General features: G+C 40.2%; 1 protein-coding gene and 1 non-coding gene across 3 annotated transcripts in view; one reads left to right on the top strand and one right to left on the bottom strand.

Moving 5' to 3' along the window:
* Positions 1–11,770, top strand: part of ZPLD1 (zona pellucida like domain containing 1) — a 47,566-nt gene extending 35,796 nt beyond the window's left edge. For both annotated transcript variants that reach the window (XM_025215791.1, XM_006033905.2), the window contains 4 exons: positions 1,987–2,158; positions 3,796–3,904; positions 8,677–8,706; positions 9,855–11,770. In XM_025215791.1, the coding sequence (XP_025071576.1) occupies positions 1,987–2,158; positions 3,796–3,904; positions 8,677–8,706; positions 9,855–10,030 (487 nt within the window). In that variant the 3' untranslated portion in view covers positions 10,031–11,770. The remainder of the gene's footprint in view (positions 1–1,986; positions 2,159–3,795; positions 3,905–8,676; positions 8,707–9,854) is intronic.
* Positions 11,771–14,998: 3,228 nt separating this feature from the next.
* On the bottom strand, positions 14,999–15,170 carry LOC112551945. The gene has a single exon (XR_003096282.1). It is a non-coding gene; the product is annotated as a U1 spliceosomal RNA (small nuclear RNA).
* Between the last annotated feature and the right edge of the window lie 760 nt (positions 15,171–15,930).

Consider the following 15,930-nt stretch of genomic DNA (forward strand, 5'->3'; position numbering starts at 1 on the left):
GCTGGCTGGTAGAAAGATAGCTTTTATTAAACAAACAGTTCAAGAGAGCTTGTTGTTATTTTTAAAAGTGCCAACAAAGGTTTAAAAAAAAAAGGGAGCAGTAAAGTTTTGGCCAAGTACCAAAGTGGCCAGTTGCGGCAGGGGGAAATGTGGTATGAAGCAATAAAGTTAGGGATGCCTGGAGGACTGACCATACCCATGTCGTGCAATGGCTTGTGTCCACAGGTAACACTAAACTGGTGCACTGTGAACCAGTTTAGAAGAGTACTGTATTTTCCAGGTACACTTTTGAACAGTTTCAGGCAGCTTTAGAGTGGTTTAATAGGTTTGTATGACTGTCTTTTTCAGGTTTAAACTTCATTTAAATCAATCAGCATTTCACGTGTCCACACGTCTCATTTCCTGATTTCTTTTTGGTTGCCTTTCACTTATTGTCTCCCCCTGGGGAGGTAGGCCAAATCTGACACAGGTACAGCTGAACCCTATTGAAAGAAAGTCTAGTTCAGAGGTACTGGGTGTGGCGGGTTGACTGTGAGGTTGTGGCACGAGCCCCCTGCTCAGAGCCCCGTCTGTCCGCCCAGGCAAGTGGCTTTTGGGGTCACAGCTGAGCTTCTGGGGTTAAAGCTGGGTGGTGGGGGAGCCCTGGGAGGCAGGCACCTGGTTCTGTGTGCCCTGTCCTGCTCCCACTGGGCCACAGTAAAAACAAAGGTTAGGAACCACTGATCTAGTTAACCCAAATGGCCCATTAGACTAGAGTGGTGAAGATGCATATGTTTCTTACTTAATGTACCTTATAGCTCGGGCTTACAAAAGCGTATGTATCTCTGATTTAGTTAGTCTATAAGGTGCATCTCTACCTTGCCTTTGACCTGACTTCAGACTAATGTGGTTAGCTGCTACTTTTTTCTTTGCTCAGTGGCATACAAGAGAGTAATGTAACGGGTTTAAAGTCCAGCCACCATTGGCTTCCCAGCCTGAATGACCAGGTACTCATTTACAGCCCATGGCAGAACTTGAACGCAGCCCTCTAGTACCATAGCAAGACATCTTATCTGTTCTGTGCTGTGGCCTCATGTCCTCAAAAAAATCAAGTCACCCTGCAAAAATCTTAGCCATACAATATTAAGGAGGCATGATTTCCAGTGTTCAGTATTTCTGAACATCTAGCTATTTGTATTAGCTAAAAATACAGGCAGTAAAGCAAAACCCACTGGCATCAATGGGAGCAAAGACCTTAAGGTCAGGCCTAGCTACCTCAAAACACTGCATCCCAGTCAGTTATAGATGAGTGCATTGCCTAAAGAAAGTATTAGAAATATGACACCTTGAATGCCTAATAAAGATGAGTATAGATCCTTTTGAGTGTTTGTAATGGTAATTATGACTCTGAGAGCTATATCCCTGGTGATTCACTGTCTGACTGGTTTTCTACTTATAGCTCGTTATCATCTAGGCACTTGACTTTGCATAGCAGGAACAAGAAGCTCACAGTTGGTTATTGAGGTGCTGTCTTACTTTGTTCACAGTGGATACATCTACATGTGCACTTTACTGCATAGACTAGTTAGCTCTACAGTAAAGCATTGCTGTCTACACATATTAGAACCCAGTAAACTAATTAACTCTGCTGTAAGGTAGTATTGTTGGGACAGTACTACCTTCCGGCGGAGTACTTTACTGTACTGAAATGCATGTGTAGACACTAGCTGGGGGTATAAATTGTGCCCCGTCAGCCCAGCCAGGTGGGGGCCTGCTCTACCCTGGCTCAAATTGCTGCTGTCCCAGATGCACATATGGATGCTGTGCATGGGAGCAGGTTATTCCAGCTCAAAATGCCCCAGAGTTTATTGCTTTGCATTAATTGCATGTGTAGATGCACCCAGTTAACGTCTTGATTTTGTCACTTAAGTTCCCTTATTCTCAGATGGGAGCTAAAAAACAGAAATACATGTAGTCATCCCAGTTTTAATTTTCTCTACAAATTAGCTGTGATAAGGACCCACAGACAACTATAATTGAAAATGGCAAGAGTCAGATGGGCCGGTTTTCCTTTGAAGTGTTCCGCTTTGTGAAGCACAAGAACCAGAAGATGTCTACGGTCTTCCTTCATTGTGTGACAAAGCTATGCAGATCAGATGACTGTCCCTTTCTTGTGCCTGTAAGTTTTGGAGAGGTTAGCACTGGGGTTCTTCTCTTATCAGCCTGAACTCTGAGAGGGGCAGAATTGTGGGGTCATTTTCTATACCTATAATTTACACTGAGTTAGAGGAAGGTAGAGGATAGTCTGGATAGTACAGGTGAAGACAACCAATTGATTTTGAATCAAATGTGTTGTCTTCTGTCTGGAAAATGTGCACATAGTTATGGTGAGGGTGTATTTGAAAGCCATCAGACCCAGGTGAAATAGTACTGGAAACTCTGAAGTTTAAGGAACTAGCTTTAAGGAAGCTAGTTAAGACATTTGTTAAGACATTGTTAAGACACCTGTTAAGACATTTGTTCAAATTTAACTTTGTTGAGAATGACCAAAAGTAATCACTTTTTGAAAGCTATTCAAACACTTTATAAAAAAAGTGAGTTGATAGTCCCATTTTAGCTTTTAGAAAAATGAACTGTCACAAGAACCATCATGACAGATTTAATAGCTTGGAATAATAGCAATAGAAACCTCAAGACTGGAGTACGTTTGAGCATTGGACTGACCTACCAACTGATTTCTAGGCATTATCCTGGTAAATCAAATTTGAAGAACATTAGGGGCAGGGGTGTTGATGGAACTTGCATAATCAACTAACCCTTCCATGGTAGAGTGTGATTTTTTTCTTTAATATTTCCAGGCTAGCAGTAGAGCCATTTGAAAATATTCTGACTACATTTCTGTTGGAAAATGCTGAGTTTGTCAAAATTGAATCTTCTTACAGTGATATGTTGAATTTTGACAAGTTTTTTTCGTGATAGGAACAAGGCTCTGAACATTTTGTTTTGACATCTTCAGGACAGAATATTTTGATTTTTCATAATTGCTTTTCATTTAGAACTTTAAATTCTATGTTGTAAAGAAGTTACAACTGAATGACACAAATCTATTAAGCAGATTAAAAAAAAAATTATGGGAAATTTGAAGTCTTTGCTTTTTGTTTTGAATGGGGAAAAAATTCAAAACCATAGAACTTCTTATAAAATGCAATTCTGTTGCCCGCTCATCTTTACCTACTGGTTTTATAAAAATTGTTTGAAAAAAAAAAAAACAACTCACATACAAACATTTACTCTGCAAAACCCCAGTTCAGCAAAGAATTTAAAATATGTGCCTAAATGCTTTGCTGAATCAGGGCCTAAAGCATGAACTCCTTAAAAATTCAGGTCATCATCATATTGTCAAGAAGTCACTTGAAGATATGTGATCAAATACATCTTTTCCTTAACATCAGAGGTTTGCTAGAATCTGGACTGTTGCATCTTGTACATCCCTAGTCTAGTATAAAAACATTGGGTAGGGGAGCTGGCTGTGAACAAAGCTTTGGTAAATGAACTGCTGAAAAGTTTAATATACCATAATACAGATCTTACACGAGAGTATTGCGGCTCTCTAAATGAAATGAGGCAAAATACAACTGGAAGCTAGGCATTTACAGGGAATATTGTAGCTTTTTATTGCAAAGTAATATAATACAGACAAGAAATAGAACTGAAGTTGTAGTCTTGCTTATAACAGAGCTTACGTTAGGAGTGGAAGCACAGAAGGGCAATAATTCTACACCACTCTAAAACTGATTGTTTTGATTAACCACTCAGATTTGCAGCAACAGAGAAAGAAGAGATGCTATGAGAAGAACGACTTGGAGCACCCTGAGCACCTCTGGAAATGCTGTAATCTCTGCCGGCCCCATCATCACAAGGAGTGGTAGGAATGATCAGACCTTACAACATAGTGCACAAATTTAAAAATAATGGGAAAATGCTTTGTAGTTTAATGAGAGTAGGTTATGTGCTTGTGTTTGAGGCCCATATAAAAATTTAAACTCCACTGAGCTGTATTCTCTGTTACAGGGATGCAGCTTTCATGGGAGATCATGGAAGTTGTGTTCATGTAACCAAGTAGAATTCATGTTTTTCTGTTTCCTCAGAAGTAGACGCCAAGATGGAAAAAGTCACAAAAATGAAAAATATTGTTTAGAAGCTAAAATTCACCGATTTTTCTTTCTTTCATCCTTCACCTCCATTTTAATGTTATTTACTGTGCATAACCTAGTAATATACATTTTCTCTATCTTTGTCTATAAATAGGCATTTTCAGTTTAGTGTTTGTGGGCCAAGCTCTGCTTTTGTGCACATAGGGGTAAATCCAGCATGAAATCCCACTGGTATTAATTCTCATTCCAAGAATTTGAAAGTATTGTATATGTACTGCAATCTCTGAAAAGCACTGACTTTGTGACTAGTGATGGCAGCATAATCAAGATAAAATATTTTGGGGGGCAAACTCTACCTTCCAGAGAACATAAGAGACTGGCATTTATTGCATTCAGCACAACCTCTTGTCCTTAAATTTGAAAACACAAAGCATAAGTTTGTCACTGGAAGAGCCTTTAATCACTGTCAGACTTCTGTCAGTGAGGATTAATGGAGGAATACATTACCTCCAAAGTTTTTTTACACAAATGAGGTATTGTACACATTTTACTTTCTTTCCTATCATGCATAACATGATCCAGTCATATCAAGCTAAACATAGATGATCATTGTGATTAACTAGTCAATATGGCTTATGCATGTACTTGCATTCTAAATATGATTTTGTTTTCTACCAAGTATAGAGACTTTGGATCTATGCAGATATTACACTAAACTAGGTTTAGGTTGATCTAAGTGCCAAACTACACACAAATCTGGGAGGTTAAATTGGGCAAAAAATGGCTGCCCAGTCTATCTGGGTGACTAACATGCAGCTCATGCACTGAGATTGACCTAATATGGAGTTGGGTTGATCTAAGTGCCAAGCAATACAGACATTTAGGAAGGACAGACTGGGCAAAAAAATGGTCACCCCATTTAGTTCTAAATCTGACTTCAGTTCACTTAGGAGGTGAACTAAGTGGATAATTTTAACGTGTGCCAATCTAACCTGAATTTGTACAGCACAGACAACACCCACCCCCTTCCACAGACCTACCAGCCCGTTGCCCCCAGGATCTCACCTTCCCCCCTCCCTGACCTACTAACTCCCCACTTCCCGCACTCACCCCAGCCTACTTAGATAGGTTTCCTGGCCCAACTCCTAGCATTGGCAAATGTTTATACATGCAGGATGTGATTTATAGTCATGTGGTTTAAAGTGAGCTGCCCGAGTGTAGATCAGGGGCTGGGAATGTGTGTACACATTTGCAACAGAGCCCCAGGGCTGGGAAAGCCCAGCTGTTAGCCCAGCTCTGGAGCTGCACTTTTTCTTCCCCTCTTCCCACACCCTGAAGAGACTGTCTTTATCCTACCAATCCCTTCACCCCTGAACGGACAATTCCCCCTCCAGACTGACCAACCTCTGCCCCAACAAACCCACCAACCCCTCCCATCCTGCCAAGCTTTCCCCTGGGCACCACCAACCCAACCCCCCCCCCCCCCCCCAAACCCAAAAAAAAACCACAAACAAACAAACAAAAAACCCCCCAAACCCTGCCACCCCCTCTGTAGCTCAGTCCAGGTTAGCCTGGCTCTTCCGGGCACAAATCAGTCTCTGAACCCTTTTTCCCTCTCCTAAAATCTGATCCCAGCAACACAGTCTTTTTCTGGGCAGCACAACACAGGTTTTTAATATCCTGAGTTCTTTTGTTCCACAAGGCTCAGTCAAAGGTATAAGCAACCCAAAATAAATGTCTTTGGCCTGGACCCAGCAACACAGTCTTTTTCTGGGCCCCACAACACAGGGTTTTAAAGCCCTGGGTTAATCTGTACAACAGAGCTCAGCAGAAAATATAGAACAATCTCAGCTGACGCCCCCCTCCCCCAAAAAGTATGGGTTAGTTCTCACCCGGTAGCCTTTCTTCTTCTTTGGAGGAGTCCTCTCTCTCCATGTAACCATTTCCCCCTCCAGGGTCCTTTTCCTCTCATTTCCTCTTCCTGTCCTGTTATTCCTGATCACCCAGTCAACTTCCCCTCATTATTGGCTGATTTCTTGAGATAGCTGAGGCCCCTTTGGCAAGGGGCTTGTTACCAGCTGCCTATTTGATCCAGGCTGCAAACCTGCAGCCTGTTACACCTCCCTCCCCTCCCCACATCCCAGACCCTCATCAGCTTCTCCAATCTCACTGGATGCCACCGACCTCCCCTCCCTCATTGACCCACTAACCCTCCCCCCACTCTGACTTACCTAGATCAGGCTCCTGACACCACTGAATTTCTGTATATCTGGCATGCTATCTACAGTCAGACCACTTAAAGTAAGCTGCATGGTTGTAGACTGCATCCTGGGAACATCCATGTGTGGACTTTGGTTCTGTTCACCTAGTTCTGATCTTCTTTGGTAATCGATTACCTTATTTATTGTTCTTTTCAAGGAACTCATTTTAATGTAGATCACACCACTGGCTCAGCCAACAACATTAAAACATTTAACTTGAGTGGCCAGGGGCATACTTGAGGCAGTTGTGTGTCCAGGGCAGTCATAATGCACAAGAGGGCAGTGCCGGCTGCTGCCATGCTGATTCCGGTGGTGTGATCAACTGTTCCTGTGGTAGAGGGTTTTTTTGTACCCTCTTACAAAGGCAGCACCTGGGCCTGCTGGCCAAGTCCCTCGCCGCACTGTGGTGCTCAGTTATGCTACTATCAGTAACATTTATTCGGAGTTACACAAAGTAAACTGAGAACAGAATTTAATCTCATATGGTAAAAAAATTCTGCAGCATTTAGCATTGAAGTATCTCCTTTGGATAATGGAGACACACAGACACACAAACACACACACGTGTGTATGCCATATGCACGTGTATATATGTGCCAGATAAACTAGCCCTGGAGAATTAGGAAGCATTATTATTATTGTTTGTGTGCTTGTGCTTTTTTGATATAACTGGGAGAATGTTGAAAAAAATCAGCAAATACTAGTTTCATGTGAAGACATTTGCATCAGTTAGGTTCATAGCTCCTTTGTGTGTCTTTTCTTTGTCAATTAATTCATCAGAAAAATATTTGTGGAAAACTAACCTCTATGTTGCTTGCTCAAGTACTTATAGAAACAAAATTTGGTATTTACCTTAGCTCATAATTATAGCAGAATTGCTCATCCGGTCATGGTGAAAAACCAAGACCGTGGTCTTTTTTTTATTTGAACAATTATATTCAACACTTTTGAGAGGGAGTGTGTGCTGGGGGTGTAGAGCAGGGGGTACTAGAGAAGGTATTCATCGTTTGCCTTTGGATATTGAATAAGTTGAACAGCTAGTCATGACATGACATGACCAAAGAAGAAACTGAATTCTTCAGTGCATTAATTGTTGGAAACTCATCACTGAATTCTAAGTTAATCCTGAAGGAGTATAAAAGGGAAAAGGTTATTTTTTTAATTGTCTACTATTTGAGAAATGAGGCTTAAAAGGTTGATGTAATGTACATACAGAGAACTGCTTTTCATTCATCCTTGCTTTAAGGTCCCAGACATAAGGTCTAGTAGACCAAGACCTGAATTGGGACTCAAGAACTCTTGGTTTAGTTTGTGAGGTTGTAAAAATAAAATTCATTAATGGGTGAGGGGCTGTCAGATATTACAGTCATGAGAGGGCATACCATTATTTAGTACGACGCAGGATTGCGGTTGCTAGCGACTAGCTTACTGCTGTATATTTTAAGCTAGTTTTTCCAACACTGTGCTTTCAGAGGCATTGTATTTGTTTGTTAATCTGAAATAAGTCATTTTAGAGAAAATAGACATTTTTCTCTGTATGGGAACAAGATGGTTACTTTCCTGTGAAAGGTGCAATTTCTATAGAATTTAATGCATGGCGTACTTAACAAAACATTCAAGTCCTTGAAAAGATGTACCTACTGAGTGGTGATAGGAGCTTACACAAAGAAGAGCAAAAACAAACACTGCCAAGAAATTTAGTTTCAAGAATGACAGTGGTGAGTGAGTAAAAATCAGGGAAAAAAATAAACTCATCCTTATTTATGATGCCAGTATGCAACTGTCAAGAGAAAAGCATATGTGGAGGAGGAGGAAGTTTTATCTGCCTTTGCTGTCCCTGATGTACATTTCTTTATTAAAACAAAGATTAAAATTCCTTCACCATCACAGAGGTGCAATACCTGCTGATAAGGGCTCTCACTTGCAGCTTGATGTTTTGAGTCATATTTTTATCAAAGAGGTCAGAAAAAAAGAGTTAGCAATATTTTTCAGACCTGTGGATCCTAAATTGAGTCTTTTTTTTTTGCAGCAGCAGCAGAATAACCAGTAACGTGATATCAGTACACTTGCATTAAAAAATGAAAAAGCTTTTTATGAGTAATATTTCTATCCCAATTCTACTAAAAATGCTTACTAAAAATGACAAGCTGACATTGCAAACATAGTGGGCAGGTTTTAAAAATAAGCAAGAAGTACACTGGCATGGCTTTTGGGTAGGGAGGGAGAAGATACAGATGCAGGTGCTGTAAAATATAATGCTTATATTTTCATATTTTATACAGACGAGACACCAACCAACAATTCACAGCTTGGTAAGTTAATCAGTCCAAGAAATACAAAAGGAAGGTTTATTATAGGTATGCTTCGGCACCAAGTAGATAAGCCATCTGGATTCAGCTGTATGTGTTATGTGGCTTTTCATATTCAAAATGAGAGAATCTTGATGTGTTATATAGAAAGCAATTGGTAAATCTGGAATGTTCTGTGTGGTTCATGTATCCAGCCCCAGCAGCTTAGCAAATTCTAATCTCTGCTATGGAACTGAAATAAAAATCAGCTGCAACCCTATTTTATGCTGCTATGGCATGTGAGGGTGAGAAAACAGTACAATTGCCAGAAGCAATATTGGAGGCTTAAGCAGTAAGACCTCGTCATGCAAAAGATGAGGTGAACAACAAAATGGAAATTATGGTACAGCCTAGTTTAGTTTTGCAGCAAAAAAGGTAAAGCAACCTTCCTTCAGGTTCTGTCTTCCCTGGTATTTTGTCCTGAATTTAACCAGTGATCCACATGAACAGTGTGGCTGGGCACCGACAGAGCTCAGTGCTTCTACTGGGAAAACAGGCAGGGAAACAAGTGGCTTGCAAATATGGGATGCTGGTGGAAGGCGGTCCCCCAATCATATATCCTCCTGGGAAACAGGATACACCTGTACTCCACTTCTGGTCCTTTTAGTACTGTCCTTTTCCTGATCTCAGTAAATATTAGTTAGAGAACAATTTACAGCAAAATCTCACTACGATGCCTTCTGATGTCAAAGGTTGTTGAGAAGGAACCCTTGAACCTTCCTCCACCACTTCACATCAGGATACAGATAAGTCCCATAAGCACACTGGGGGTCTCCTCCACTGTCAATGCCAAGGTTACGTTAAGTAGCATCCATCAAGATTCCCATCAGGTGACATCCTGCATAACTGAGACCCGAGTTCTGATTAGTATGATGGTGTGTATGCCTTGCCTGCGGCTGCTTCTTGTTCTAGCTTCTTACACTCACCAAAATGGAGACTGAAGGAGCTAAGCACCATCTACCCACCCTATCTATATTAAATAGACTTACTGGGCATTTCACAATAGCCCCCATACTGTATTTTTTTCTATAGCTAGGAAGTAGGAAGGCAGAGGACACTGAGCCCTGCAGAGAGTCTAACATCACTTTCTGTGTACTTTTATTCCCTTGCAGTTCATCCAAATGGGCCGCCTTTCCACCTGAACTCGGTCACCAGTGCACTGATTTCAGGGATAGTCATCCTAGGAGTCATGAGCATTTTCCTTTTTGTATGCTCCCTCACTCTTCTCCACAGGAAGTGGCCCAGCAACTCAGTTTTGGATGGGATACAGAACCCGGTTTTTAACTGAAAACAACAATGAATTTGCACTTTTATTTTCTTTTGGGGTTGTCTCTGTTGTCCATGAAGGTTACTCTCATTAAAAATGTACCAAGGCAACATTCTGCCTATACTGAGCGTTAGTTATTCTTATGTGTAGCATTATAGACTTTATTGTATAGACACAAGAAGCAATGATGATGGTTTAAATCCTAGCTACTTATTCTCAATTGTGTTTATGATTGAGTGCTGTAACACTTTGCCCATGGGTATACTATGGGGTCCAGCTTCCACATGGGCTTTTAAAGCTAAGCATTCTTGAAGATGAAATCTTCTGTAAACACACCAAACCTGTTAAATCTGAAATACTGATGTTTAAGTACCTTCTCTGTTGAGGGACACTTCTACTCCTTTATTTTGCCACAACTTTATTCTGTGGGCCTGTTGAACAACTTATAGTAGCTCAGAATTTTCTGTCTGGACTAAAAAGAACTGTGGAGAGACTCTAAATAATAAGTGGTCCTTGAGCACATTTATTTGGAAGTGGGGTCATAAGACACAATGGGCAGAACACCACACTACCTTATAACTCCCTTGAAGCCATTGAGGTTGTACAGTGCAAGTCAGAGCAGAATTTGGCCTGATATTTTTTGTGTGTGTTCAGTTGTTTACTGCTGCATATTCAAATCAGTCCTAGGGCACAATTCTGTAGGGTTTACTTTAACAAAAACCTCTCCCCATGAATAATAGCTTCCATGAGAGCTGTGCCTGTATAATTGGTTCTTTACCTTCCACTCAGGCTTAGTGAGGTTTAGCCAACACTCATATTGCCTGGGGTTAAATTCTGCTCTCAAGGTCATGTAAAAGTAGAAAGAATGTATTCTTTTTATTAAAGAAAAAGAAAAGTAAAGAATCAATCAAGCAAACAAAAGTAATACATTTCTTACACCTAAAATATCTTAGGGCCAAATTCTGCAGTTAATGAGTGATGCTTCCACTTCTGTCATCCTGTGGTAGAACCAATTCAGCCACAGCCACAACGCTGTACGGGTCAAAAAAGAGGTTGTCCTTTCACTAACCACTCTCCACAGAATTATACTTGCTGTTTTCCCCCATGCAATAGATTTCCTCTCCGCTTTAAAGACAAACTTTTAAAAAACAACAGGCAAAGTATGTAACCCAAATTGGCTCCGGCTAATCTGCTAGACCTCAGATCAATTGAATTAAGTGAATTAAACAGGTGTCTACAAATAGGAATGTAGGTACATCAGTGCAGCCTCTTAGACTTGAGAGAACTTGGCGGTACTGATAACGAGAGGCAAGAGTAGATATAGTGTGTGTATTAAACTTGATTGCTAGGCAGTTGGGATTTTGGTTACAGGCCCAGCAGTTAACCTCTTAATTTCACTTACTGCATTCTGTATATATTGGTCCAGATCCAGAAACACCTCATTGTTATTTATCACTTTCCTGTATTACTCCTGTCTGTGCTTTCTGTGATATGACACAAATGGTTCATGATCAGGGCTCTGTGAATATCAAGACTAAATGCAAATACAAACACGATATCACTTTTATCTCATCCAGAAAATGCTGTGTAAAGGCCTGTTGTTCGCAAACTTTCCAACCTGCGATAGTGTGGGATCTTTAACAATGATTCTGTGCATGTTTTCCTCCAGTCTTAATACCTCAGAAACATTTTTGCACTTCAGGGGTTAGTTCTGATGACATGTAAAACCTGATTGTTTAATAAAATAATTTGAAAAAATATCAGAGGAAACATTTGTCTGAGCCTTCCTAATTTATTCCAATGATGGGTCTTTTTCATAACTCTTAAAATGTCTGCATTATTTTTTATTTGAATTTTCTAGCTTCAGCTTCCATCCATTCAAAGCTGATAAATCATTGCTTGATTGACTGAAGAACATTCTTTTATCAAATGTATGTTTCCTGTCTGGGTACTTTAAGGCTGCAGTAAAGTTGCATTTTAAACTTCTCTTCGGTAAACTAAGTTAATTGAGCTCTGAGTTTTTCACTTTTAGTTACGTTTTCTAGTCTTACTATCCTGCTGCGAATGCACCTGGGGATAGTCTTGGGTAGCCTAAAGGAAGTGCTGTAAATACAGCTCCAATACACCTGCACCACCCTCCACAGGGGGGGCTGAAACAACCCCAGACTGAACTCCCTCTGCTTCCTTCCCTCCCGTTCTGAAAACAGAGACAGGCTGGGAGCTCTGCAGACACAAGTTACAGACACTACCATTTTGAAACTTCTTTGTCTGATACCTCATGCAATGAGAGGTCAGATTTTCACCAGATCAGCCATTTTTTAAGCTGTCTGCAGTTGTGCACTTGCATTTGGTCACAGCTATAAACTGCTTTCTGTGGCTAGATTGGGCAAAAAGTGTCACTTCTCTCTGTACCCAAAGTACTTAGCAAGGAACTATCCACATGTCTCCTGGAAGCATGGATATTATGCTACTGTAGTACAAGTAGATTGCATGCAAACAGTCTTTTACATAGGTTCTTTAATATTTCCAGTAAGGATTTTTCAAAATTGCTTAGACTCTGCAAACTTTTATGTTTCCCTTATTTAGGTGAATGAGTATATCCTGCTGTATAGACAGAGTCCACACCAGTCAAGTCAGTGGGAGAAACGCATGGGATGTGGAACTGGCAGTCACATTTAAGTCTTTTTACTCAGACTGCCAGTCCAGTTACACGGAAGAGATATCCTCATGCTTTACTTTCTTCATCCATAAAATGTGGTAATATTTATTGTGCCACACAGGTAAAGCACTTTTGGAATCCACGATGAAAAGTGATTTATAACCATATAAAATCTGACTGTCATGAATTGATCATCCATTGGATGTCTATTATTCTCTTGTGTGCTATACAATAATAACCCCTTTCCTTGGGATTTTTTTTCTACTGAAGACCATCCCTTTTCACAGGGTAAGTCTGATGAATTCAGCTTTTGTTGTTCATATCTTCCCAAACAAAGGCTACAGGCAACATATGTAAACAGTGCCTTTAAAATATGTGCTTGATCACTGGAGTACTGTGAGAGTAACAAACCTTTGACAAAGTGCATCTGATATGCACAGAACAACACACAATAATGCAAACCAATAGATCTATAATAAGAATCTAAAGTGAATTTCTATGCAGGTTGTTGTCAGTCCAAAAATCTTAAATGATAGCATCTTCAAGGATGGCAATTTCCCAGATCTCAGAATAGGCTGGATGGTTAATCTCTGGAGAGCTACTAGGTCCATTTGAGGACCATACTGAGCTATTATAATTCCCCTTGTCTTCTGGCATCTACCCTTTCTTGTATTCTGGTGTCCTTAAACTCTACTTTAGATGGGATTCATTGCGTGATGAGGTAAATATGATCCATGCAGCATTAGCCTGAGCTACTATGTCCTGCAGCTTTCACAAGGTGTTGATGGAGGGGAGTAGTTATTGAAGAAAAATATCCTTATCCCTTTGCTTGAAAGGAGTATTAACAGTGTACCATGGGGAAGGATTACCCATAACTCCAATATCAACTGTGTCATGTAGGTGAAAATTAGAGGTACTTTATGTTGTAGTGTTTGGTATAGAAATCATAGAAACTCAACCTGGTTAAATATATAATCGAGGAGGAGGGTCTGCTAGGTTGTAAGTGAAAATACTATAGTAGAAGAATGCGTCTGCGCTCATAAAATTGCTTGTATTAAGGATGCATGTAATGTTTGCTTAAGCCCTCAAGGTAACTCCAGTTATTAAAAACAAGAACATTGTATTTGTCCTGGAAGCTCAGGTCCACAGAGCTAATAAGCATGGGGAACTTAAGTGCTATAAAGTCAGTGAGCCAACTGGTTGATGGAAGGCAGGAAAACCAAATGGGATTTCAAGAAGGTAGGTCTTGATCCAAAGGAATTTAAGAAAAGATGTGAAGAGTTATAAATGCTGTTCATTCCTTATTTTGAAAGATATACATCACATAAATCATTGGCATTAGTTTGGTCAGTGTCCAATTTATTTTAGGGAAATAGTTCCTGGATTAGGAGAACAGGTGTAAATCACATATTCAACTTTATTTGGCCTGCAGGGTTTCTTACTACTACTGTTTGGTATCTTTAAGGCACCAGAAACATTCCACAAGGAGGTTGCCTGTGGAAGTTCAAAGGATTAGATGATAACTCTAGTTCAAACTACTCATCTCCTCATCTGAAGGGAAAAAGGGAAGGAATGTAACAATCAACTAAGACAAGTTCGGAGTGCAGCATGAAAATTGGTGTTTGTATTTCTGCCACTTTCTTGGAAATGTCTCTTGAATCTTTCAAATACCGTAAGTGCAGAGAGTGATTGTTGGGACCCAACAAACACAAATATTGGTGAATAAATTGAACTCATTTGGTATTCATAGAATCAGAGTTGTTCATATGATTGTTACTATTTGTGAAAATATCTGTGACTCCAGAAACTTTTGATATTTTTATCCCTTAGCAGTTAATTCTTGTACACTCCAGAATGAGTTTAAGCAATTGTATTCATACAATTAGGAATACCATTCTAGGAATAGTGAATACTTTATTGTATTGTCTGTGAACTATTCATGCTAATAATCTGACTTATGAATAGGGCTAGATCTAGGATTGCTAGAGTTACAGCTGTAGCTGAAGATCTCTGGCCATAAGGCAAGATTTAAAATATTAGTTGTTTTTTTTTTTTAAATAAATTTTGTTTCAAGGGCCAAATCAGTTCTAAATTCTATTGGGCAAAGCCCAATAGTCAAGTTCCAAATTTTGACTGAGCAGAGCTCAGTTGTTCAAGTCTCAAGTCTACGTGGCTCTACCACTGGGCAAGCGTCCTCCCTCCCAGACCCATCAGTTTGGGGCTTTGGATGCTCTCCAAATTCATGGCAGGCATCCTACGTGAAAGCCGCAAGCCTGAAGGCCTTGGGGTTCGGATGCCCCCTAGCCAAAAGGCTGAGGACAAAGCATGTCAGGGAAAGTGTGAATACAGTCTCCCATTGCCACAAAACTGTGCAGTTGAGTTGCCTGCATTTGGGGAAGCTCACAGGGGTCAGCCTGTCTGGAATGCAAAGGACAGGCCTCACCCTGTGACTACACTTGATCAGCTGAGAGGATTGTGGGATCTCTCTTTCCAAGTAAGATTTAAAATATTAGTGTGTGGATACTGTTCTGAAGTAAATTAGGATACATCTTCTCTTTAATGTTAACTGGGCCGGGTATTTCATAGGTTCTTCTTTTAGTTTACTGTGATACCTCAGACCCTGGTTGTCTTCACCCCTTCTGCAAGCAAACAGTCCTGCTGTGGATCCATTTTCTAATTCTTCTTATCTTTTACCCTGGGACTAAAAACACCAATTGCCTCTGACTTGGCAGAGCAGAATTTGGTTCAGGCGAGATGAGCGAGATGATTAGATATTGAAGATCATAGCAAGGGGACTCATTTAAAACACTTTGCAGATTTGCCTAAACTGGCCCTGTTTATGGGCAAGAAATACATTATTAAAAATCAGGAATGTTTTGCAAACTGAAAAAAAGGACTGAACCACCAGTTCTTTAATTATAGACAAACCCATCCACAAAGATGATTGGTGCTATCTCTGCTCATTTCTTCGGCTAATTTTATTTGCATCTAAAAGCGAGGTTTCAAGTGCATCTGTTGGATTTTCATATTTTGAAAACATATGAAAACCATTTTTTTTCAGGATGACCAATGCTGGTGGGTATCTTCAGGGAATAGAGGATATATATCACTCAGTTGTGAAGTTCTCAGTAACATTTTATGGCACAGTTTCTTCCCACTGTTAAGAATCTGCCTGCTGCACCTACTGTTTAGTATGGTTCCAACAATGTCTGTTTTCTGTGACTGCTCAGCACACAAGAGCATTTTTTCTTATCCCTTGTCT

The sequence above is a fragment of the Alligator sinensis genome, unplaced genomic scaffold, assembly GCF_000455745.1.
Source record: "Alligator sinensis unplaced genomic scaffold, ASM45574v1 scaffold1230_1, whole genome shotgun sequence".
NCBI classification, from domain to species: Eukaryota; Metazoa; Chordata; order Crocodylia; family Alligatoridae; genus Alligator; species Alligator sinensis.